Source organism: Telopea speciosissima, chromosome 6, assembly GCF_018873765.1.
Source record: "Telopea speciosissima isolate NSW1024214 ecotype Mountain lineage chromosome 6, Tspe_v1, whole genome shotgun sequence".
Lineage (NCBI taxonomy): Eukaryota > Viridiplantae > Streptophyta > Magnoliopsida > Proteales > Proteaceae > Telopea > Telopea speciosissima.
The window spans coordinates 3250996-3277059 of record NC_057921.1 but is presented as its reverse complement, the minus strand read 5'-3'; the positions used below and the strand labels follow the sequence as shown (position 1 = coordinate 3277059).

At 45.8% G+C, this 26064-nt stretch overlaps 1 protein-coding gene across 4 annotated transcripts in view; it reads right to left on the bottom strand.

The window, feature by feature from the left end:
• Positions 1-22338: 22338 nt before the first annotated feature.
• LOC122665214 (SH3 domain-containing protein 1-like) overlaps positions 22339-26064 on the bottom strand; it is a 121448-nt gene continuing 117722 nt past the window's right edge. For 3 of the 4 annotated variants that reach the window (XM_043861304.1, XM_043861306.1, XM_043861305.1), the window contains 2 exons: positions 24550-24624; positions 22339-22710 (listed from right to left, as the gene is read on the bottom strand). In XM_043861304.1, the coding sequence (XP_043717239.1) occupies positions 22600-22710; positions 24550-24624 (186 nt within the window). In that variant the 3' untranslated portion in view covers positions 22339-22599. Of the gene's footprint in view, positions 22711-24549; positions 24647-26064 lie in introns of all 4 variants that reach the window. The other variant, XR_006333455.1, reaches the window with a different exon arrangement.

Here is a 26064-nt window from a genome sequence, read left to right as displayed (position 1 = left end):
TTGTATATGGGTGAGCAGATATGCCTGCCCTATGCCATCATCAGGCACATGGCCCAGGCAGTCTCCAAACCCCAGCGTAAGGTCACACTGCCTTATGGGAGGCTGCTTACCCGAGTCTTCCTGCATTTTGGAGTGGACTTGGGTAGTGAGGCTGCATCAGAGAGCTTTGAGGAGCCATTTGGCTACAACGCTCTCGCTAGGATGCATATACAGTACCACGTTTTCAATGATAGGGAGCCAGTTTACCCCGAGGCAGAGGGTGAGGATGATCAGGCGGAGGAGGATGAGGAAGAAGAGCATGTGGAGACAGTACAGCCCGCTGTAAGGGCCTCCAGCTCAAGGACTAGGGCCTCCAGCTCAGGGACTACCGACATGGGTATAGTTCTTGCTGCTATCGATCAATTGGGTACCAGTATGGCCCAGCTCAACACTAGCATGACACAGGGATTTGCTGACATCAGGGATCAATTTGCTACTTATGACAGGAGGTTCGAGAGGATTGAGAAAGACATTCATGACATCAATGCCTATCTCTACTACGAAGGCAATGATGAGGAGGAGGACGAGGAGTACAGTGATGACATGGAGGATTAGGTTCCATAGGATCAGGATTATCTCTTTTTTTGTTTCTTTTCTTGTTTCAGTGTTGTGGTTGTTTTCCACTTTTGGTTTTCAGCCTGTGTATGGACTTATGATATCAGCTGTAATTTTTTAATTTTGCTTGGGTTTCGAACTTGATGTATTCACATCCAAGGGAGGTTTTTATGTATTAGCTGACTTATTGAATGAATATATGTGTCCTTTCCTTCTGTTGTTGTTCCCTATTATTTGTTATGTCATCGTCTTTCACACCTAGCTAGTCCTCTTCCTATGTTCGCACACACATCTATTATTGTATTGAAAGCTTTTAAATTAACCCTAATTGTGTAGAGTAAATCAAGAGTCTCTACTAGACTATGGTTGGTGCAAAGCATCATGCTCTGATACCATGTTGTCACACCCCCATTCTAATACGAAATATAATAATATATAAAGGGGCGGCTGGGACGATACACGTCATCCCAAACACTACCAGGATCACAGATACAGTGTCCCAATCCAAAGTCCTAAACTAACATCAATGTCACATCAATATCAAAGTACAGAAAGGAATTAAATATTACATTCCCAATCATCAAATGTATAAGCTGAAGCGTTTAAAAAGGGTAGTAGTTATAGTATGTTCAACCGGCTAATGATACATAATACAGTTCTGTTACCGTCATCGACTGACCATAACATAACTACACAAAATATAGTATAACATGAATGTTTATACAAGGCTCGAGGCCCAAAAATCAACAAAAGGGGATCATGTCCCAAGAATCACCACAGCCCGTAGGCACAATCATCACACGGGCATCTGTCGTCGTGTTCCTCGATCACAGTCTCCGGATCCCTAGTGCCAATATCATCATATCCCGAGGGTTCAACCTCGAGACTAGCAAGACAGCCAATACCTGTATCATCATCTAAATAGATTGTATACATGGGGGTTAGCTCCATTGAGTCAGTAAGGGGATGGGGATGCACATACACACAATAACACAAATAGTATATGGTGCATGCTAATATTAATCCAATTACCACCTAACACACAATGTTAAGTCAATAGGCATATGCTACTATGGTAATTCGGGAATACACTGTGGGTCCTTCCTTTCGATGCTATAATGCAACCTCAATTACCACATTGGAGCCCGCACCGGCCATAGTCATAACCACCTAAAGGCAGACCCCGATAACCATTACTACCCCTAACCTGGCCTCTCTAACTCTCCACAGGTATCAGGTGCTCTGGTTACCCAATACCTAGCCCCTGTTGGTAAGGGTTGTAGCATAGGGAATGAAGTCCTAACCACAGATATACTACATGCTTCCTATCATGTCGAGAGGTATTCCATCTAACACCTGGGTACCAGCACAACACGGCACATACAGTGTCACACCCCAAACCACCCCCTAAGAGGATTAGGTAGGTGACCCGAATTGTATGGTAGCAATCCGCCAAACCCCAAGGATCTAGAAGTTGTTAATCAATTCACAAACACACACATCCACAATAATGAAAGATATAGATCACAGAGTGCTGCGAAAACTAATATTTACATTAAACATTAGAGAAACTAAAGAAAAAGTATTTATATAACCATCATTGTTTCAGTTCTCTCTCTCTCTCAGATCAACAGCAGTCCCAACTCCTTCCAACTAAGCTTTACAAAAGAATATAAATAGGGTAAGGCGACCTGACCCCAAAATAAAGCTGTACAAAAGAGGGATCCCTAATACAACAAAAAAGAATCCCATGGTTAGAAGTAGAGTCAGCTACCTATCCATCACGGGTCATCATCAGCTATCACAGAAAAGACTTGCACCAGAGGTATGACCTCCGTTCGGGTCCACACCAACACAGTTATAATAACCATGGCCCGTCTCCACGAGATGAGCCTCCCTGCCATTGAATCATCCACCTGCAGGATCATCTAACAAAAGCATATACAAAAGAGTGTGAGCTCCACCGAGCCCGTGATTGAAACATAACCATGCATGCACATGTAAGCACAACCATATGGGTCCTATATGAAATGCAGTTCATTTTATTTATTTGCCACCTAATATCACAACTAAGGCAGGTAAAAGTGCTACTACAATCCCCAATACATGTATCCCTGGTGCGAGCTTTTAACCCCTTCCCGTGATACACCCATTGAGTTGTCAGAGAGGACCGATCAGTTCCCGCATCAGTCACCAAGGTCAGCTCGACCAATCCTCTAGGATTAACCTGTGAGGCACCCATCCTTATTTCAATATAACATATTTCTTTTGCTGGCATATAGCCACATAATCACCTTTTCAGTGCAACACATTTCTGTTTCCTTTTTCTTTTTTTCTTTTTCTCTTTCATATAGGTACTCTCATAGACATCCAACACCTTAACCCCTGTTGGCAAAGGTGCGTAGCACATGTGATGATACTCTAGCCTAATGCATTCTATATGGAATAATATGAGTCGGGTGGTGTCAACCGCATCCCATTCTACGGGTTACCACAGGCCTCATTTCCAAGCTGGCTACGACATCTAATCTAGCAGTTCACATACAAGCATTCATTATTCATTCTCAACATCCATCAATCAAGCATTCCATAATTTTGTAGAATATAAAGCTATTGAAATAAGTGAATAGAGTAAACAAAATTATTGTAATTACCATGACTCGTTAGTCATGTTGCATTTACACACACGGTACAATTTCACTCACCGTGTTCTAGTCCTATTTGCTCAATTGTCAGCTCGGTCTCGACCGGTATCTAACACTGCACCTCGAGCTCTTGATCAAAACCTATTTAATCGAATCATAAAGTGTGTCAAATAAAGTGTAAGATTACATTAGTATCCTAGAGTTGGTCTAGGCTTAATTAGACTGACTCTGTACTTATATGGGTTATACTTAGAATTCTCTGGGTCTTGCACTGGGCTTTCAGGTCCATCTCCCGGTGCATCATCTAAAGATGTAGGATTCATCTGTCTCAGTATTTCCATAGCATGGTCTTTCTATGCATGGCTCTATCAACCTCATAAACTAGTTCCAGGGTTTACAGCCTAACTGAAACTAGTTCTGTGTATGGTTACCTGGCCTTGTGGGGCCCACTTAAGCACCCGAGGTATGGATGACAACAAGGACCAATGGGGAAGGGTATTTTGGTCATTTGCATCCTCCCCATGCTGCCCCAGGCCCATTGGTGAAGGTCCAAAAAGTAGAATTTATATCTAAGCCGAAATACCATCTCTGGGCATTTCACTGGGCGTTTGGGTCAATTGCCCAGAGACTGTTTAACAAGAGTTTCAACTCAATTTCTTGGATTTAACTGCAGGCCTGGGCATGATTTCGATCAAGGAAGCTAGTAGGATGATCATGGACCTAAGTTAGGGATAAATGGATTGGTCCTAATGGATTCAAGGTTAGGTTACTCATTTGGAAGCTGGGGTGAGCTTTGATAGCACAGAGAATGGTTGTCCAGGCTGAGCTCAGGCTTTGGATCCAGCTTTGGCTGCATGCAAGGCATGAATTACATGTATTTACTCAAAACAAGTCTGGTCTTATGCTAAGGTGTGAAGAAACCCCTTTGCATGCAGAGATCCATGCCCATACAGCATGTTCTGGGTGCAAGTCTATAATGCAGCTCATCTCAGAGACTGACTTCGATCTCTACTGTAGTAGCAGCATCAGATCAGCTCATTAGATGGTCAGATCTTGCATGCAATGCACATGAATGCAAGATCCAGAGCTTCCTAAGGCATTCAGGTGGTGTTCTGAGCACTACTGGTCAGAGACACACCAGTCTGGCATAAGAACAGGGATCTAACATAGTGAATAGCAGTGTATAGGGACTGTAGTCTTACCTCTGATCTTGTCTGGAGGCTAAGAACAATGTCCAAACCAGCCTTGGTCTCGTCTTCCTCCCTTGTCCTTCTCTTTCTTTCTCTTCTTCTTCCTTTTCCTTCTCTTTCTTTCTTTCTATTTCAATAAAGGCAGTAAAAACGAATGAGAGGGTTGGTCCCTCCTATTTATAACTTTAGACCACTTAAGGCCTATTTGGCCATGGGTCCCTACTCCCAAGAATGCATTTTTGAGTGCATTCTGGGCCATTCCAGATGCACTGGTGGGATCCACATGATTTCAGAGGTGGGTAATGGTTTCTAAAATTCCCATCTACCTCTAGAGGGTGTTCACAGGTTGTATGCATGGTTCCCATGTGTCTGGAGTCCAAAATGTCAGTTTCAGACACTCTGGGCATTTCACTGGGCCTTTAGGTCAATCGCCCAGTGCATCGCCCAGAGAATGTAATTTTGCTATTTTTGCCTTGAGCCTGCATAGGGGTTAGGCCTATCACTTGGGCACTCCACCAATACCCCTTCCAAGGCCAATTACACATCTGAACAGGTGTGGTCCCCACATATTTGGGTAGGAGAGAGATTACCTAGAGTTGGAGCTATACATCAGGTTGTGGACAGAGTAGCTGAATGGGTCTGCAACCCATCTTCTCACAGGTATACTAGATGACATCTTCGGAGGTTCTCCACTAAGGTGATACTCCACAGTGTGTTTGGGTGACTAGTCACAGGCTCCTGTTCTTCAAGTAAAATCCCAATCAGTCTAGGGCAGGTTTAACATACAGGCCATCATGACATGCAATAGAAATTCCCAATCCTGGGTCCAAGTGCCGGTTTGACCCGACACCGAAACCCACATGCCCGTACAATTCGAATAACATCACATGCATTTCATAATCCATATCATCAGTATCCAAAAATAGATAGATACAATAATGCAAGCAGTATTATTAAATGTATAGATGCATATAGGCAAACCTAAACAAAGCCCAAACCCACTCACTTATCATCCACGTATTGTTATGTTTGATACGAATTGCCCAGATACATGCCCCCCCCTTACTAGTTAGATCACCTAGGGATGTATGAACATGGTTAGAAGGTGTAGGAGGGGCCCCAAGAGGAGTCCCCCAAAATAACTATTAATTTCATTAAGCACAACACGAACGGATTCAGGGGGTGGAGGCAGCAAGGTGAGTTTGTCCCTGGATCCGCCCAGGCATTTGGACTCAAATAGGTGGAACGGAATGCCAGACGAAACCTACCACTGGTTCCATTTGTCAGTCCGCCCATGACTAAGACCAAACTGAGAGGAACGGAACATCGGACGGAATCACTCTTATGGTTCTGTTCGTTGTTCCGCCCAGGACTGAGGCCTAGCCAGGAGGAACGGAATCACTCCTTGGATCCGTTCATCGTTCCACCTGACCATGTTACCCAATTTACATGGAACAGAACCACGGACGGAAGCACGATAACTGGTTCCATTTGTTGTTGCGTTCTAGGCAACACAGGCATTCTGTGGATTTCCATCTCCTAGCCTTTTCCTTGGGATTCATCAGCCACAAGGGCTAGGAGGGGGTGTCCTAAGCCTTCCTAGGGTCACAATGATCCTAACCTTTCATTGGTTCTAAGGCTCACAAGCATTTGGCTCCCATTTGTCTATTTCTAGGGTTTTAAAGTTGGGGGAGCCATTGGACAACATTTAGTTTGAAATGGGGCTTTATAGGGTTGTAATTGGGGTGTAGAACCCATTGCTCATCTAGGTTCATATCCTTGGGTTCCAAATGGAACCCTATGTCAAATACATCCCTTAGAAGATTTTCCCCAAACCCAAAATAGAGTAGAGAGGGAGAGAAAGAGAGGTGCAAGCTTACCTAAGTGGTTGGAAGTCCAATGCTCAACCTCCAAATCAATAAGCCTTAATTGCCTCCACCTTCCACTCTCTCCTTCCTTCTCCTTCTCCAATCAGTTGGTGGTTTTGTTATAATGGCCAACCAATAGCCACTAGCCTTATTTAAGTCAAGTGACCCTAAGGCCCTGTTTGGTTTACTCTTAAGTCATAAAACTCACTTATTTATTAAGTTGGGCCCTATGGGCCCGCCTATATGGCCCAACAAAAGTAAGTAAAGGCCAAGGGTGGGGTTTACTATACTCGGGGGCATGGATACTATGTCCAGAGTGCGGGGTTATGGGTCCTATGCATAAAAATTCCCAAAACAACCCTGACAGCTTGAACGGACGATCCAGTAGTGGTTCTGTTCGTTGTTCCGTTACTACTATCAAATCTGAATAAGCCAAGAAATGTCATGGGCTTTAACCCGCACTCCAAGGGCTTCGAGGAGGGTCCAACCATGTGAGTGTTGGGGTAAGGGCTATGCCCATGGTATTTCTCACCTTTCATCCAAGCTTAGTTCCCAGACCCCGAACAGCAGTCTCTTCTCAATGCATGCGGCACAGAGGCACCACTTGTTGATGCACGCGGCCACTGGGTTCTCCTTGCGATCCTCTTCGCTTTTGGGACAAGTGCTAGGAGGGCAATCTAGGAAACCACCATCCACGAACCTTCCCCAGTCTCGGTTAAGGAACCTCTCTTCAACCGGGAGTCCGTTGCTTTGGTCAACGATCTTATGAGTTGGCTTGACGACCATCGCAAATAATTCACCAGCGTATGCTGCTGCCTCGCCTACGTAGCACAACATTAAAATTTTATATTAGGGTTCTGGGTGTGGTTGTAACACCTTTGGGAACAATCTATTGTAAGCTTGCACTCAACAAATCATCAATGTAAGTGATCTAACCTTAAAATTTACCCAAAATCAGATTTCTTCATATGTTTGACCTAGGTTTCTTCTATTTGTCCAGGTTTTTTTTTATCTTTCCTAGATTTTGTATAATGCAATGTGATTAATACCTAATTTGCACACTTCTGCTATGATTTCTTCTTTGCTTACATCTTTTCCTTCATGTACGTTGTAGTTGTCTTTTTCTTTTCTTTCTTTTTTTTTTTTTTTTAATTTCCCACTATAGAAATCATCATTCTTGCAAACTCTAAGCTATGCATACCATGTGTTTGTGAAAATGTCTGTATGAACTTTTCTTGTTTAATCTTTGGTTCTTTGTAACACTAATACATTCCAAACTCTTCTCTTCATTATATGACTTTCAATAGTCTTTAAATTAGTTGGTTATATGCACCTCGGGCTCCTGCACTGTATAGTCACTATCAGTGGCAAACTTTGAAACATCACCCACCAACTCTGGGTCGTCACTACCTACAAAATCATCTAAAAAGAATGAATTCCATGGGGGTGAGTTCCATTGAGCCCAATGTGGGAGAATAACATACAAGCAGTAACTAATAGTCTATGATGCATGACTTTACTCCATTATGCTACTATCAACAGATCTAAGTCTCATGAGGTTTAGTGCTACTATTACAAGTATTGTATTCCAAGTTCCGGAATCATGCATCAGACCCTGACAATACAACCCCATTACGGTGGAAGTTTGTCAGTACTGGAATCATCCATCAGTCCCTAGCAAACCCCCGAAGTTAACCCTACTGCACCACCCATTTCGGAATTCCGATTAGATCTGAGGGTGCAATGAATAACATTCCAGAATTCCTCATCAGACCTGCCATGGGTTATCCAACACCTCACCTTGTTGGCATGGGTTGTAGCACAGGATTATGAAATCCTAGCCAAAATTGCTATCTACTATAGATGACATGAAAGCTTGCTTAATTAAAGATAATCAATTCATACTCACACCATCCATAACTCTCTTTCTTGATGAACATATTCCAAATTCATCTCATCATCACAAATCCAGAATGAACAAAACATATCATGAGTTGAAATGCATTAATAAGCATGATGCATAGTTATAAATTAAATGCAACCTAGCATCAAGTCATATTATCTAAATGTAAGGATTATAATATATGTTATCATGATGCATGCTGAAAAGTGCAGCAGTCAATGTAAGTTTAAGATCAAGAAACACTCTTAAAATTAAGCCAAGATCCCCACTCACATTGAGTTGAAAGGATTATTCAAACTAGAAGAAGAATCCACCCATCGATAAGCCTCACCAAATGAGTATTTCTACCCTATTTTAATAGTACAAAATATTAGTTAGGCCATTAGATAGGTTAGAAACAAAACCCAAACCAATTGGGGAAAACCAGAGTCAATAGGGCAGACTAGATGGTCAAGTAGACCATAGACCGGTCGTCCACAGTGGGACAAGCCTGACCATCTAGTGGTTTCTACAGGGCTCGAATTTGAGGAATTCTTTTATGAATCTTGCCACACTCTGCTCCTAAAGCTAGAATTAGCTTAGGGGAGGTGAAGAGTATATCAATTGGGTTAAATCAACCCAACTACAAGCTGAGTTTGAAGATCAATAATCTATTTGAAATTAAATTTGGGTTTTGGTTTAATGGGTTGAATGAATTCGATTAACTCAAGGAGAAAAGAGAATAGGGAGTTTGAGGGTCTACAAGCCTACCTGAAGTGTCCAGGTACGAGAGGTAGTAGCAAATTTGTATTCTAACCGATTTCTTCATTCTTTTTTTACCAAATAAATCGGCATCTTGTTCTGAGTCTATCTTAGAATTTAATTTTTTTTCAGCCTACTTTCTTGTAGAAGAAAGTGGCTATGCAGCAGATTCCTGCCGTCCATGCCCCTTGCTCGGTGTCGACCAATAGAGGCATAGTTTCTAGCTAGAAAATAAACTAACGACCAGGCAAAACATCAGCAACAAGGCTGGTACATGAAAAATGCCCCTTGACGATGGGTTACGGCTTTTCGGTGTATTTGCGGTCTCTATCTTTTATAAGACCGATCTTCCTTTGCCTTCCAATCGGTCCCATTAAATCTAAATCCCGAGTTCTTATCCATTTCTTGTTAGATCCTGGTTCCCTTGCATATGGACCCTGTCTCTCGCTTAGTCCTCTAAGATCGAAGCCCCAAGCCATTATCCAGTTTCTATTAGGCCATGGCTCCCAACCATACTTCATTTGCTCCTAGTTAGCATGTTTCTCATTAACAACATTGCTTGTGTTCTTCGATTGGCAGCGGCTTGTGCTTGCATAATGGTCACGCGACAAGAGGTTAACTCATTGTTCGAGTTTGGATTTTCCAATTGTTTCGTCCCATTGTCTTGATTCAGGGGTTGATTACTGATCAAAAGGTGTTCGCATTGATGAACCCAAATTCACACTGACCAATCAGAAGTCGCCACGTGTTTCGGCGCAGACCCTCTAAGGGGCGCAACCCCCTACGGGCGCGGCCCTCTATGGGAGTGACCCCCTACGGGCGTGGACCTCAGACGGGCGAGGCCCTGAACGCGGGCCCTGGATACAGATCGGACCCTAGACGTAGACCTTGATCCAAGATCAGGCCACTACCGCCGCCATCAACAAGACATGCACCATCTCAAGGACTCAAGGCCATCGCCTACCAGTCACGGAGTCCCTGACAGACTCAAACACCACGGACCTTATCAAACACGCTCAAGCGTCTATCTATTAAGCTCATCAACCCTACTGGAACGCTACCTCCCGTAGGAGGCAACCAACCAAGGAAGAACCCTACTACCCAGGGACTCTATCAACTACGAGGAGCATTCATCATCAACCAGGACTCTCCACACCACCACACTCCACTATAAATGCGAAGGTATTCCACCCCATCAACCCATCCTGAATTCTATCATTCATCTGTTTGCTCAAAGAGATCTAATTTAGGCATCGGAGAGTCATAGGCCGGAACCACACTGGTTCTCCTTTGTCACCCTGGTCCTTTTGCAGGTTTCGGCACTCGAGGGACCACCAAACGATTTCTTGATGCAATAGATTGGCGTCGTCTGTGGGAACGATGCTAGCCATTATATCTACCAGCTCGATTCCACAACTACTCAATGGCATCGCGGGGTGAGAAGATCGCTCCCTCCACCAACAATGCTGCGAGGGAGGGGAACGGATCACCTCCTCCAGAGAGCTCCCGTCGCAGAGCCAATGACCATGTCTATCAGAAGAGGGAGGTCCCAGAGAACAAACAGGTTGAGGTAGTCGACCTCAACCCCAAAGCAACCATGGAGCCAGTACCTGACCCTAATGCACCAGCGACTGTGGGTCAGATCAATGACTTGCAGCAGCAGATCCTCAATGACCAATAACTCTTTTGAGACAACCTAAGGCAGCGCGCGATGTCCCACCGTCGTAGGGTGTCGCCACCACCAAGGACAGACCCTATCCCTCGACAGGAGCAGAGCCCTAGGGGGTCATCTCCCATGGGTGAAAGGTCAGAGAGATCCACTAGGCGTGCAAGTCCCACTCGCCAGCAAGGGGACCCTTTCCAGCATCTCAGGAGAACGGCGGACCTCCCAGTACGTAGGACGACACCAACACACAAGTCCATGGTACCTAGCCCAGAAGGTTCGATCAGGAGGTCGGTGTTCCAAGGTCGACTAGGAGGAAGTCGCGCATAGTGGCAGAGCAGGACCTACCGAGAAGAAAGCCCCTCACATTTACGCCAAGATTCATCGCAACATGACCGTTCACCATCCCACCAATACTCAGGGCGGGAGGAGACTTCAAGGAGAGGACGAGAACGAGGTCACGGTGAACGTCCGGCCAAACGTGAGGGACAGCCACGAGAAGAGGAGTTGGACAAAAGACTCCAGGATTTGGATGAGAAGTTGGAAGGATTAAAGAAACAGACCAAGGGTGAGACCCACTCGGTACCCGGGCTACACCCATTCTCGACAGAGATCACGGCAGCTACACTCCCCTCCAAGTTCAGGTTACCGACCTTTGAACTCTACAGTGGCACCACGGACCCCAATGACCACATCAACTACTTCAATAGGATGATGACCCTATACGGGGGATCAAACATGGTCTCTTGCCAAGCGTTCCCTGTATCCCTCAAGGGTGCAGCTACCTCATGGTTTTCCAAACTACGACCGAGGTCAATAAGTTCATTCGTAAAGTTGTGTGAACAGTTCATCACCCAATTCCAGAGCAGTGTCAAGCAGAAGAAGACCACGGTCAATCTACTGAACGTGGTACAGAACCCTGGGGAGTCCCTCGGCGAGTACGTCACTAGGTTCACCAAGGAGTTCTTGGAGGTTCGAGACTTAGATGACTAAACCCAATATGCAGCCTTGGCTGGGGGCATCAGAGACCTGGACTTGATCAAGGGCATGGAACGACATGAGACCAGGACCATGAAGGAGCTTTTGGAGTGGTGTAAGTCTCCTGGCTCGAAAGTAGGCGATCGAGGCTAAGCCACAAGATAACAAGAGGTCGGCATTGGATGACCGCAAAGAAAGCAAGAGGTCAAGCACCGAGCGTCGACAGGAGAAGGGAAACCGCCCATCAGAAAGGATCGACCGTCGCCCAAAGAGGGGCGAGCGAGCAAGCAGCCTAGAGTTCACACCCCCGAACACCACCAGATCCCAAATCCTTATGCAAATCCAAGACCGTGACCTACTCTGGTGGCCACGACCTATGCTAGCAGGACCTGAGAAGCGTAACCCTAATAATACTGTCTCTTCCACAAGGATAATGGGCATGACATAGAAGACTGCTTCCAACTGAAGAGGGAGATAGAACAACTTGTAAGGATAGGGATCTTGAACAAGTATGTGAAAGGAAGACATGACGGCCGTTCGAGCCAAGGAGACAGAGGTCGTGACCGAGAAAGAGAAGAACCAATAAGGGAAGCAAGGAAGACGGACCGAGAGAGAGACCACCCAGAAGAGAGGAGGGACGTAGCAAAGCCCAGTGGCACCAAGGGAGCCCCCATCCTCACCATACTAGGAGGACCTGGGCAGGAGTCCACCAGGAAGGCCAAATCCCATGCCAGGTTCATGGTAGTAGCAGAGAAGCTAAGTAAGATGGCCAAGACTGAGACGGTAATCACCTTCTCAGATGCAGACTTGGAAGGAGTGAGCCTTCCACATGAGCACGCCCTTGTAGTACAGGTGGAGATAGCTAACAGACCAGTACATAGAGTGCTGATAGACACAGGGGTGTCCGTGGATGTGCTCTCATTGGAAGACTACCGCCAGTTTGGATTCGGTGACTACCAACTCAAACCAGAGTCGACCTATCTCCATGGGTTCTCGGGCGCCATCGCCACCATTAGAGGTACCATAGAATTGCCCGTCACCTTCGGAGAACACCCTCGATAAGTGACCATCATGGTGAATTCCATGGTCGTGAGCTCTGTGGTATCCTTCAACGGCCTCCTAGGGCATCCGTCTCTCACAGCCCTTCGAGGAGTGGTATCACCCATACATATAAAGATGAAGTTCCCCATAGAGGATAGGGTGGACGAGGTCCAAGGAGATCAGAAGAAAGCCAGGGAGTGCTATGCCACATTCGTCAGAAAGAACAATGGCAACATCTGCAGAATGACACAGTGCATAGAGAATCTGGTCAGCGACCAGAGAGATGAACAAACAAAGAGAAGAGGAAGACCAGTGGAGGACCTCGTCCCATGTCCACTTAGCCAGGACGATCCATCCAAGGTAGTACAGGTCGGCTCACTGCTGAGCAAGGAACAGAAGGATGAGCTTGGGCGTCTCCTCCAAGCAAACATGGATGTCTTCGCATGGTCGACCTCTGACATGCCTAGCATACCTAGATCCATAGCAGAGCACAGGCTACACGTAGACCCAACCAGGAAGCCCGTCCAATAGAAGAGATGGAATTTCACCCTCGACCGATAGGCAACTATCAAGGAAGAGGTTAAGAAGTTGAGCCGATCAGGGTTCATCAGAGAAGAAAAGTTTCCCACCTGGCTCGCGACCGTGGTCATGGTACCAAAGCCCAGTGGGAAGTGGAGAATGTGCGTCGACTACACGGACCTGAACAAGGCATGCCCAAAGGATGAGTACCCACTCCACAGGATCGACCTGTTGATTGATGCTAGTGCTGGCTATGAGATGTTGAGCTTCATGGATACCTATTCTGGGTACAACCAGATCCTCATGCATGAGGATGATGAGTCCTACATCGCATTCTGGACGGATAAGGAGAACTACTGCTATTACGTCATGCCGTTCGGACTGAAGAACACAGGAGCCACCTACCAGAGGATGGTCAACAAGATGTTCAAGGAACAGATCGGATGCAACATGGAGGTGTACATGGGTGATATGCTCATGAAGAGCATCCAAGCCCACCAACACCCAATCGACCTAGAGGAAGCATTCACAGTACTGAGAAGGAACCAGATGAGGCTAAACCCCGCAAAGTGCACCTTCAGTGTAACATCAAGGAAGTTCCTGGGTTTCATGGTCTCAGTATGTGGAATAGAAGCCAACCCATCTAAGATCAAGGCCATCCAAGAGATGGCACCACCTCAGACGGTCAGGGAAGTGCAGAGTTTGAATGGAAGGGTTGCAACCCTTTCAAGGTTCATGTCATGGTCGGGAGACAAGTGCCAACCGTTCTTCAAGACATTGAAGAACCTCCGAAATCCTAAAGACTTTGCATGGACAAAAGAGTGCTAAAAGGCGTTCGAAGAACTGAAGGAGTACCTGGAGAGTCCACCATTGCTTGGGTGACCAGAACCCAAGGAAGAGCTGTAGATCTACCTGGCCGCCACTCCAGTCGCGGTGAGCGCAGTACTGTTAAGGGAAGAGGGTAAAATACAGAGACCCATCTATTACGTTAGCCATGTCCTGATTGACGCAGAGACTAGGTACACAAGGATTAAGAAGGTAGCCTACACACTAGTGATCGCGGCTAGGAAGCTAAGACCATACTTCTAATCCCACACTATCATAGTGCTCACCGACCCACCCCTAAAGAAGGTGCTACACAAACCAGATGTCTCTGGACCATTGATAGCCTAGGTAGTAGAGTTGAGTGAGCATGACATTAGATTCTAACCTCGGACAACCATAAAGGGTCAAGCTTTGGCGGACTTTGTGGCTGAATGCATCCTATCTGAGATCGAGCCAGAAGCAGAAGAACCAGAGGAGCATGATCGTGGATCGTGGGTGATGTTCGTAGATGGTTTGAGTAACGCAGTAGGAAGCAGGGCTAGCTTCATACTCACCAGTCCCAAGGGTTTCCGGATCCAGTATGCTCTCCAATTCACCTTCCAAACATCCAACAATGAAGCAGAGTACGAGGCATTACTAGCTGGACTCTGGGTGGCCAAGGCCATCCAAGTCACACATCTATCCATCCGGAGTGACTCCCAGCTTGTAGTGAATCAGGTGAATGGAGAGTATGAGGCAAAGGTCGAGCAAATGGCATCATACCTAGCACGTGCTCGAGAAATGAACAGGGAGTTCGAGAAGTTCGAGTTCCCAGGATCGAGAATGCCACCGCCGACGCCTTATCCAGGCTAGTGAACGAGGAGCTCTGAAACCTGGCCAGTGCCATCTATGTTGAAATACTGTATGAGCCAACGTACCAGGAGAAGCAGGTCAATGAAATTAAAGAGGGGCCAAGCTGGATGGACCCCATAATCAACTACCCACAGAATGATGTCCTACTAGAGGACAAGGTCGAGGCAAGGAAGATAAGGATGAGAGCTGCAAAGTACACTGTCCTCGACGGAGTACTATACAAGAGAGGGGTCACGACACCACTACTCAGATGTCTAAGACCCAAGGGAGCCAAGTACGCCCTGGCAGAGGTTCATGAGGGGATATACGGAAGCCATATGGGAGGGCAAGCTCTAGCCTACAAGGTCCTCCGCCAGGGGTTCTATTGGCGATGGATGCAAGAAGAGGTCATACAGTATGTCAAAACCTACGAGCAATGTCAATTGTTTGTCCCATTACCCCATCTACCTGCCACCAAATTGACATCAATCCTTAACCCCATCCCCTTTGCCATGTGGGGGGTGGACATCCTAGATGATTTCACAGTAGCATCCGGCAACCGCAAATACTTGGTGGTCGCCATAGACTACTTCACCAAATGGGCCGAGGCTAAGCCATTGGCCAAGATAACAGAGAATGAAATGGAGAAGTTTGTCCGTGATGACATCATCTATAGGTTCGGGGTACCAAGGATCTTAATCTCAGACAACGGGAAGCAGTTCAACAACCCCAAGTTCAAAGCCTTCTGCCAGAGCTACAACATTGACTATCGGCCTGTCTCGATAGCTTACCCACAGGCCAATGGTCAAGTGGAGATGATGAACAGAACATTGCTAGAAGGAGTCAAGAAAAGGCTAGAAGGAGCCAAGGGGAAGTGGGTTGAGGAACTACCAAGTGTTCTATGGGCATACTGAACCACAGTAAGGACACCCACAGGAGAAAGCCCATTCCGCCTAGCATACAGGACAGAGGCATTGGCACCAGTAGAGGTCCTCGCCATATCCCATAGAGTCCTATACTTCAACGAGCGCACCCACGACGATGAACTCTGAGCAAACCTGGACTTCTTGGATGAGGTTCGTGAGAAGGCTCTCATAAGGAACGTGGCATACCAACAGCGAACAGCCGAGTACTACAATGCCAGGGTTAGAGAACGGCTCTTCCACCAGGGAGACCTAGTCCTAAGGCGACCCAGCGCATCACAGCCACGGAAGGAAGGGAAATTGTCAGGCAACTGGGAAGGACCTTACATAGTTTCCAAGCAGATACGTCCAGGGACCTACCGCTTGAAAACTCTGGGGGGCAAGAAGATAGATTGCACTTGGAATTCAAAACACCTAAAGAAGTACTACCAGTAAGAGTTGCAGTAGCAGTAGTAGTGCTGAAGAAGTAATACCAGTAAGAGTAGTAGTAATAGTAGCAGTAGCATAGTCGGCTGTCAGCCATGGTACACAATAGGATACATTACACTTTTCAAGGATAATTTGAAATTTTATTTGAGATTTGAAGTACATATTTGATTTTGGGATACATTCGTCTATTCTACCCATTGGTCGAACACCTCCAAAGCACCATGGTCTACGGACCACCTCTAAAGCACCATAGTCTACGGACCACCTCCAAAGCACCAAGGTCTCCGGACCACCGAGGCTCAATGCCACCAAGGCGTAAGGCCACCCAGGTCCACGGACCACTAAGGCGTAATGCCACCAAGGTCTTCGGACCACCGAGGCTCAATGCCACCAAGGCGTAAGGCCACCCAGGTCCACGGACCACCAAGGCGTAACGCCACCAAGGTCTCCGGACCACCGAGGCTTAATGCCACCAAGGCGTAAAGCCACCCAGGTCCACGGACCACCAAGGCGTAATGCCACCAAGGTCTTCAGACCACCGAGACTCAATGCCACCAAGGCGTAAGGCCACCCAGGTTCACGGACCACCAAGTGGTAATGCCACCATGGTCTCCAGACCACCGAGGCTCAATGCCACCAAGGAGTAAGGCCACCCAGGTCCACGGACCACCGGGGCATAATGCCACCAAGGTCTCTAGACCAGCAAGGCGTAATGCCACCAAGACGCAAAGGCCACCGAGGTACACGGACCACAAAGGTCCATAGACCAACAAAGACCTAGAACCAATAAGACTAAAAGCCGACGAGATTGAATGGCTACCAAGGCCAATTGGCCATATCCGCGAACAATGAAAAACAAGTATGCAAGAAAGATAAGAATTTAACCACAAGTATTAAGTGTAGAGAGTCATGATATTTACAACCCAAGTTTTGAATCCAACATGAAAAGGAAGTACACATAGAAAGTCAAGAAGTGTCCGCTGGGGGAGTCACATCCTCTTTGTAGGCGAAGCCATCTTAGCCTCAGGTGGGCGAGCCACACCCTCCTCAGGAAGAGCAGCGCCCTCCTCAGGCACCACAACACTCACCCCCACAGGAACATCGACTGCTATAGCTGCTACCGAGGTCAATGCCACAACGCCCGCGAACCGAGAGAAGTCATAACCCGGAGTCTCCTCAAGAACATAAGCTGCTAGGTCCTGGATCCCCGCATCGTATATCTCCTGGTTATACTGATAGAACAGATCCGTGAGCACCAAGGATTTTTGAAACTCTACCACAACCCACTCACCGGCCTCGGCCAACTCAACCTCATGACTCCGCCTCATGCTAAGGAGCTCCTTCTCCAAGGCATGGATCTTGGCCGAACTCTAGGCCTCCATAGCCACGCTCTGAGAAGACATGACCCTTAGCTCCTCAGCCATCCTCCTCTCGGGGGCAACGACCTCCTCTCGAGTAACCCTATGCTCCTCGAGCTCCCTCTTTATACTCCGTAGCTTGCGAGTCTGCTGGATCTCCTGGAAAGCAAAATGCTTAAGGCGGAGCACCACCTCTGTAGTTCGATGCTGGACCTGCAACCGACGTGATCGTTAAAAACCCTCCAGAGTACAAAACACAAAGCAATGCCAAAAGTAATGGATCAAAAGGTATGACCTACCGAAGCCATGTCCTGATAGAGGGACTGCACTAGAACTGAGTGGCTCATCCCCTGTAAGGCCGAACGCTCAGTAGGGAGCCTCCCCATGTCCAACCACTCCCACGACACACCATGGAAAGTCAAGACTGCACCCTCCTGGAGTTCCCAGGGAAGCACCAAAGGAGAGGGAGTTGACGGGTCAGCAGTCACACCAGCAGAAGAAGAAGCCACTCCCTTGCCTCCGGCGGAAGGAGGAGTGGAAGGCCTCAGTGTAGCAGCGGCAGGACTCTGTCGCTGAAGCCTAACCTATGGGGAGATCCTCACAGTACCAAGAGGATCGGGACCACCCTTCCGCTTGGCACTGACAGCCACAGTAGAAGAAGGTGTAGAGACTGAAGGAGCGCCAGCATCCACAACCCCAGTAGAAGGACCATCCACAGGGGGCCGGCCTAAGCCACATCCCTCTGAGCAGCCCTCTTCCGCAAGTTGGCGTGGAAGACACCAATGTCTGGTTGTAGATCCACTACACAACGACACCAAGCAAAGACAACAGATAAGTCAGCAGCGGATACACTAAAAGAAAAATACAAGTACAAATATTAAATACAGAGAACCAAAAATCTTACCAGGACTCAACTTCCAAAGTTATAGGAAGGCCTCGGAGTCCAGCTCATGGACGTTGAATGGATCACGTCCCTGACACTGCTTGAGGGAGTCGCTCTCGAAGTCACTCAACTTAAGACAGCGGTTCATCCTCTTGAGATCGACAACCTCCCAAGTAGTCCGCAGAGAACATCAGGGGACCGTAGCAAAGAAGAAGCGATCCCTCCAATACTTCACCAAACTAGTGATCCCCTCACGAAGGTCGAAGTCGGCGAAAGGCCCCCTGGGGATGCGGCAAGCGAAATGGTAGCATCCACCATCCCCGTTCTTCAACATATAAAAGTGCGAGAACAGGGGAACGGTGGCGGCACGCCCCATCCGAGCAAAAAATACATAATAGCCCAGAATGACCCTCCAGGAGTTGGGCAATACCTGCCGGGGGGTAAGATGCCAGTGGTCTAACACCAACTCAATAAAGTGGGAAATAGGAAAGCGAAGACCATAGGAGAAGAAAATACGGTAAAGACAGATCTTGTCTGCTCGGTGAGAGAAGGCACGATCATCAGGCCCAGAGACGCGAAGTACGACCTCGGAAGGTATGTCGAACTCTGGGCGAAGTGACGCCAAGTCCGAAGCAATCATGACACTGGGGATCTGAGCCAACCTACTGGTAAGGTCAGCGATAGAAGTCGCCGTCCCAGAAGTACTAGGACCAAAGTCACTGGAAGCTCCCTCCTCCTCATCGCCAACAGTAGGGGAAGGTAATGAGGGGAGAGAGGAAGACGATCCCGAAGAAGGCTCCTCAGAAGACCCAACCACAACAGTGGCAAGATTAGAATCACTAGACGACGACATGAATAATGATAAAGCAGACTACTTACTCAGAATAGTATTCTCCCAAGGTCACAAGTGGCTGACACAGGAAAGCGGAAGACAAGCTGCAACGACCAACAAGCAAATCCATAAGGAAAGAAAAAAAAAAACAAAAAAAACAAAAAAGAAGAGCACACACATACCAGAAGAGGTGACTGACAAGCACGGACTCTCCCATGGGCGCGACCCCCTAGGGCGCAGACTCCCATGGGTGCGGACTCCCCCTACAGGTGTGGACTCCCCCACTGGCAATCCTCTAGGGCGCCGACTCCCACGTGTGCGGACTCCCCCTACGGGTGCGGACTCCCCCTACGGGCGCAGACCCCCTTACAGGCACGAACTTCCCACACGGGTGCGAACTCCCCGTGGGCGCGGTCCCCTACAGGCATGGACTCCCTACAAGCGTGGACTAGACAACAGGCGCGATGGACAGAGGCATTAGGTCGAAGCACGAGTGATGGGCATGAGGTCGAGGCACGAGCGACGAGCACGAGCACAAAGGGCATAAGGCTAGACGAGCCACCAAAACCAATGCTAATGACCAAGAGGGAACAAGGAGGCAAACAAGAGGCCACACTATTCTTTGCCACCTAAAAGCAAACACTTGGGGGGCACCAAAAATCAAAGGCTAAGTACAAAAAGGGAGAAGGTTTCAAAAAGCAAAAGTGGAAAGCAAAAAGCAAGAGAGAGATGAGAAAAAGTGAGAGGTGAAAAGTGAAAAAGAATGAGGAGAGAGGAAGGAAGATATATCTACAAGAAAGAGAAAGAAAGGAGGAAAGGACAAAAAAGGTGTAAGGGAAGAGGTTTGAACCCACAACCTTTCCCACTCACCAAGGGATTTGCAGGTACACCCTCCAAGAAGAGTTTAATTGCCACAAACTTGCTTAAATTACACAAAAGTGCAAGGGATACTCTCTTGAACACTCCGTTCCAAGAGAGTGGGGGGCAAATGATGAATCCAAATTCACACTGACTAATCAGAAGCCGCCATGTGTTCCGGTCTAGGGAGGTGGGCTGTCTCAGGACTAGTGGAGAAACAGACAGGCGCGGACTACCCAGGCGCGGACCCCCTACGGGCGCGACCCCCTACGGGCTTGGCCCTCTATGGGCGCGACCCCCTACGGATGCGGACCCCCTAAGGGCGTGGACCTCAGACGGGCACGGCCCCGAATGCGGACCCCGGATACAGATCGGACCCTGGATGTAGACCCTGTTCCAAGACCAGGCCACTACCGCTGCCATCAACAAGACATGCACTATCTCAAGAACTCTAGGCCACCGCCTACCAGTCACGGAGTCCTTGACAGACTCAAACACCACAGACCTTATCAAACACGCTCAAGCGTCTATCTATTAAGCGCATCAACCCTACTAGAACACTACCTCCCGTAGGAGGCAACCAACCAAGGAAGAACCCTACTACCTAGGGACTCTATCAACTATGAGGACCATTCGGCATCAACCAGGACTCTCCACGCCGCCACACTCCACCATAAATGCGAAGGTATTCCACCTCATCAACCCATCCTGAATTCTATCATTCATCTGTTTGCTCAGAGAGATTTAACTTAGGCATCGGAGAGTCCTAGGCCAGAACCACACCGGTTCTCCTTTGTCACCCTGATCCTTTTGCAGGTTTCGGCACTCGAGGGACCACCGAACAATTTCTTAACGCAACACGCACCCTTTGGACAACTTAACTTCATTTGTTGTTATTGGCTGAAGTGGAGCTCTACTAAATGGGTTTGGCTGGTCATGTTTGAAATTCTCCCTTTGGGCCATAGAAGAACGTTGATGCCCCTGACTGAATTTTGGTAAAGAATGATTGACAAGAATCATTTTGTTGTGGAGCAACAACCTTGACCCTTGTTTGTTCATTACCCTTGGTGGAACAAGAGGTAACTCCTACAATAGGGAAACTTAGTTGGTCCATAGTGGAACGTTGATGCCCCTGATTGAATAAATGATTTGGCAATTGACAAAAATTACCTTTTTGTGGGGCAGAAAGCATGAGCCATCCCTTGGGTGGTGGTAGGCCAAAATCATTCTGTTGTGGTAAAATCAATGGAGGCAACCCAACCTTGGATCGCCCTAGAGCCTCCAATTGCTCTAACTGGTGATTCTTTTTTTTTTTGATGAAAACGGGTGATTCTGAACTTCGTTAGAAGCGGCTACCGCTGCCTTCAACTTATACATGCTATGCATCATATGTTGCATTACATTATGCATCTTAGTAGCCATTTGATTGGGGCGTATATTTGCAATTGCTCTAAACTAGGCATCAAGTTGAATAACCTACATGTTTCGTTTACAGTATCCCACAGAGCGTGCCAAAAATTGTTTGGCTCTTTTTCCAGATCGATCAAACAATTGGTAAAATATAAGATTGGTCTACCTTAACAAATAATGATAGTGAAGAATGCGATCGTGCCAGAGTCCTCAAGACTCAATATAAGAGAAGTTTTATAACTTCTGACTTCTATCAGGCTATGTGGATTACCCTCCTGTCTCGATTGCTCCAAGGACTTTCTAGAATAAAGACCGTATTGCAATAATCATAGGAAAAGAGGAAAATCAGTAAAAATGATAGTGGGGAAAAGAAACCGAGATCCTCTATTGATTCTTGGTAAAAATACATCCAAAGGAAGTATTGTTATTATAGAAAATTACAGAAGAACTTGACAAGGGGGAGAAAGAAAGAATGATCACAAGCATCAGAGGGAGAAGAGATTTGCGCTAAAGGAAATGTAAATGCATAAAGAAACATAAGAGATAAGTGAGTTACAGGTATGTTTGTTGATCGAAAGATGTCCCCTTCCTCTGAAATTCTGGTTTTTATGAACATTCTTGGTAGCTTTAGGTGGTTCCTAGCAGTTTTTTCCAGCAACTTCAACTCCTCATTTGAATTTGAACATCCCAAGTGGTTGAGTAACCACCCAGAAACTCCTATCTTACATAACTACCTTACCACAATTTTTTTAAATTCACAAAGGGACCCTTGCATGACACGTGCACTGCACGGTCTTAAAGTATACATGGTATAATCATGGTGTAAAAATAGGGTGGAAACAGTTTTCTTCTGCTACAATCACATAATAATCATTTGTTAACAAAAATAGAAGTAAAGGATATAGACCCTCTTAACACATAAGAACACATCAAGACTTACAAGGCAATCTTTCACACCATTATCATGTATCTACAAAAAGCTTGAGGTTTATTTACAACGTACCAAGAAGTATACTTGTTACAATGTGGTAGATACAAAAGGAACAGCACATGGGAATGCATATACAATATAATTAAGTGGGGAGGTTTGGCACCAGGATGGCTATGTTTATTCAATTACCATGCTTGTTGGAGATTTATCTCGTCTACAAATATAAGCAGAGGGAAACCATCCAGCCTTGCCCTCATTCTCACCTTCAGACCAGCCATTAGGAGCTACCTGGTGAACATCACATGAAGTAATAATATAAAAAAAAAAATAAACTCCAAGAAGCCGATGTCAAAGAAAGGACCTAGCCTTCCATCTAAAAGTATCTTCAAATGTTTACAGATTGATAGAACAAAATTAATTCACTCAGTACCAGTCCAGAAAGAAGGATCAGGTTCCAACCTAACCACAATAAACCTAAACTGATCTTCAGGTCAACTTGGGCTGGCATTTTCAAGCACAAAAAGGCTGGGGATGGGCCAAGGAACAACCTGACTCAACCCAATGTATCTAAGATGTCCCACATTTCAACTTAATTTTCATTTTACGCATTCATGATGTAGTTCAGACATGACTTTCCCAGACCGATCAAAACCAATAGGTTAATGATTAAATTAGACCCACTCAAGTTTGGATAGAACCTAGGATTATGAATCATGGGCTGGGTTTGATTAAGAGTTGACTATTCATTTTGTGGGGTTGACTTTGGTCAGTTATATATACAACTGTCCATCCTAATAACTTAAGCTATTAGATGGAGAAGCTCACCTGGTATTTGAAGGCATCCAAGGTCCTAGAGTTAGTCAACAATGGGACTATAACCAACACTCACACCTGGCGTGTTGCCCCTCTTTTGGATGGCAGTACATGTGGTACGTGTGGCCCCTCTTTTGGATGGTCGTACACGAGTGAATCATTAATATAGTGGGAGTGGTGGTTATAATAATAATATGTTCAAGTATCCAAACCAAAAACTTAAGCTATTAAGTGAAGAATCCCAACTGGTATATGAAGGCATCCAAGGTCTCATAGTTAGTCAATGTGGGATTTTCCCCAACACTAACCCTCCCCTTTGAAGCTGCTTCCAATCTTCAGGTCATAGCAAATTAATACTGGCGGTTCCTATTGAGATAGAAATTACATGATACGTGCTTTGCCAGTACAGTAGTATAGACACATGCAGCAGCCACTAATATTGGCAGCCTAAATTTACGTAATGGAACGATTTTGTGCTCGACAAACTGACACTACACATCTAAGCTCAATAATAAATGTATATGAAATATCTGGTATGTACAACATAAGGACAACTTTTTTGATGAAAGACGAAAAGCAATTTTTTTTAGCAAAGAGCAACTATTGAACAATATATGTACAACATATGGACAGCTTCATTGCCTCTTCTTTAACAGGCCACGATCCAAAACAAATCAATTAGAAGAACCCAAACTGGCCAATTCAGTATCAGAACTTAGGCCTGATTTGGTATGATTTCTATTTCAATTTCAAGGGGTGATTTCAATTTGAGAAATTGTTTGGTTTGATTTTTGCACCTTATTTCGGTGAAATAGTAATCAAATGGAATATAAATTCTCAAATAGTTGAGGAGCTGTTTCACAAATTTCTATTTTATTTGATTTCACTCTGGCTCTTTAATGAGCACATGGTTAATTTGATGGGCAAAGTAGTAATTTCATGCTAAAAATAAAACGCTACCCTTCTCTTAATTATCACCCCACCACCCCCCCACCCCCACCATCACTCCACCACCGTCACCACCACCGCTTCCATGCCACTACCACCATCACCACCACCCTCCTTCCCAAAGAAATATAGAGAATCTATTCTCAGAAATTGTACTAAATGGATTTTTTTATTCTTGAAATATTTCATATTGATACACAAAAGCAATTTGAATTTGTTGACTATTTCATGAAATCAATCCAAAATTGAAATAGAAATCATACCAAATCTGGCATTAGACAGTTGCGGGGGGAAGAGTTAATAAATGAGAAGAGAAACCCTGCACCAAAAAAGCGCTTCAACATGGATACAAGAAGTTTTTAGTACCTGGCGAACCACAACATAGTCACCAACAAAGAGACTTAACTCCCCATCTGCTTGGGCATCAAATGGGTGTATTACCTACATGAAGAACAGTTGAGAGCTATCACCCAAGAAAGAATTGGTTGAAAGAACATAAGATGGGAAGCAAAACAAATTTGGAAGGGGGAGATGCAATAATCATTGGTTCTTAACAGAACCTTCGTGTTTTAAAGATTCTTAGAACATATAGCCCTTCAAATTTGCATAATAAGCTGGGTTCAAGGTAGCAGATTAGTTTAGAGGTATGCAGATGACATCAATTGGTAAATGCAGAGATAGTTTAACCCATCATTGTGGTCTATCTACATAGGTAGTTTACACTTGAACCTTAGCCTTTCAACTGGTACAACAGTTACATATTACTCATCCAAGTAAATTTGGGGAAGTGGAAGTTATTGAAACTCGACCACATCCTATAATTGCTGGTACTGATAGCCTTTCAACCTGGAAGAGTCATAAGACGGCAGGGACCCACATTGTAATGTTGTGGCCCTGTTTTCCATACCATTTAAGGCTGGTAGAATTAAGACTTATAATGTGCAATGAACCCATATTGGAAGAGTATTCTGAATGCACATGAGAAACTGAATTATGGTCTGCTGAAGAGCTTCTTATGCATAGTGATTTGGAGGCCTATCTAAATTTTCCCAGTCTATTCCTTGTATAGCATCCGTACAGGGGCAGAGTCATCCCCCTTATTTCAGACACTTGATTGATCTGTTCAATATTCAGATAGTAGCAATCCAGTTTCCTCATGTAATAAGATCCCATTAAAATGAAAGGTAACAAGCTTTACAAAGCGATGACTGCATTTATCATGTAACATTAAATGGAAAAGATATAATGCATAAATTTATTCATGCCTTATACTACAGTAATATAAGGCATTATGATACATTTCTTAAGCTTTATCCCTGTTCAGTAAAATAGCCCATATGCACATGGAAGAAGGACATGTAAGTGTGGTATAGAGCATTGTTGGGAAGCTAGAAAAGTAAGTGGCCCTCATCAAGTATGTGTGTGCTTTCAAGAATACAATGAATCAGAAAGAAGAAATCTTGGCTATACTTGTTTCAAGGTTGTGGGTTAGATCGCACATCAAGTTTGGAGAGACGAGTGACTGGGTAATTTCTAGGGGAGCTACTCAGGCAATAGCGACTTGGGCCAGTTTGGCATCAGCCCTAGCTCAGCCTTAGGGTGCAAGCCCCTAACGCTAATTCAGTCTAGCACAATCAGGTTGGGCCTAAACTGGCCTGTGGGAGGAAACACAATGTTCCCAAAGCAGACTGGGCTGGGTCAATCTAATCTGATCCACTATGCCTTATGGCTAAGATGAATTATAAACTTGCTGAAAACTTTGAGCTATATTCTGAATTGTTGGAATATGTAATCCAGAATACCGTGGGGGTATTCTGGTCCTTTTGGGGTAGTTTTATTCCTATGTTATTAGGTTTAAGTGGCTACTCTTATAGAGTCAGC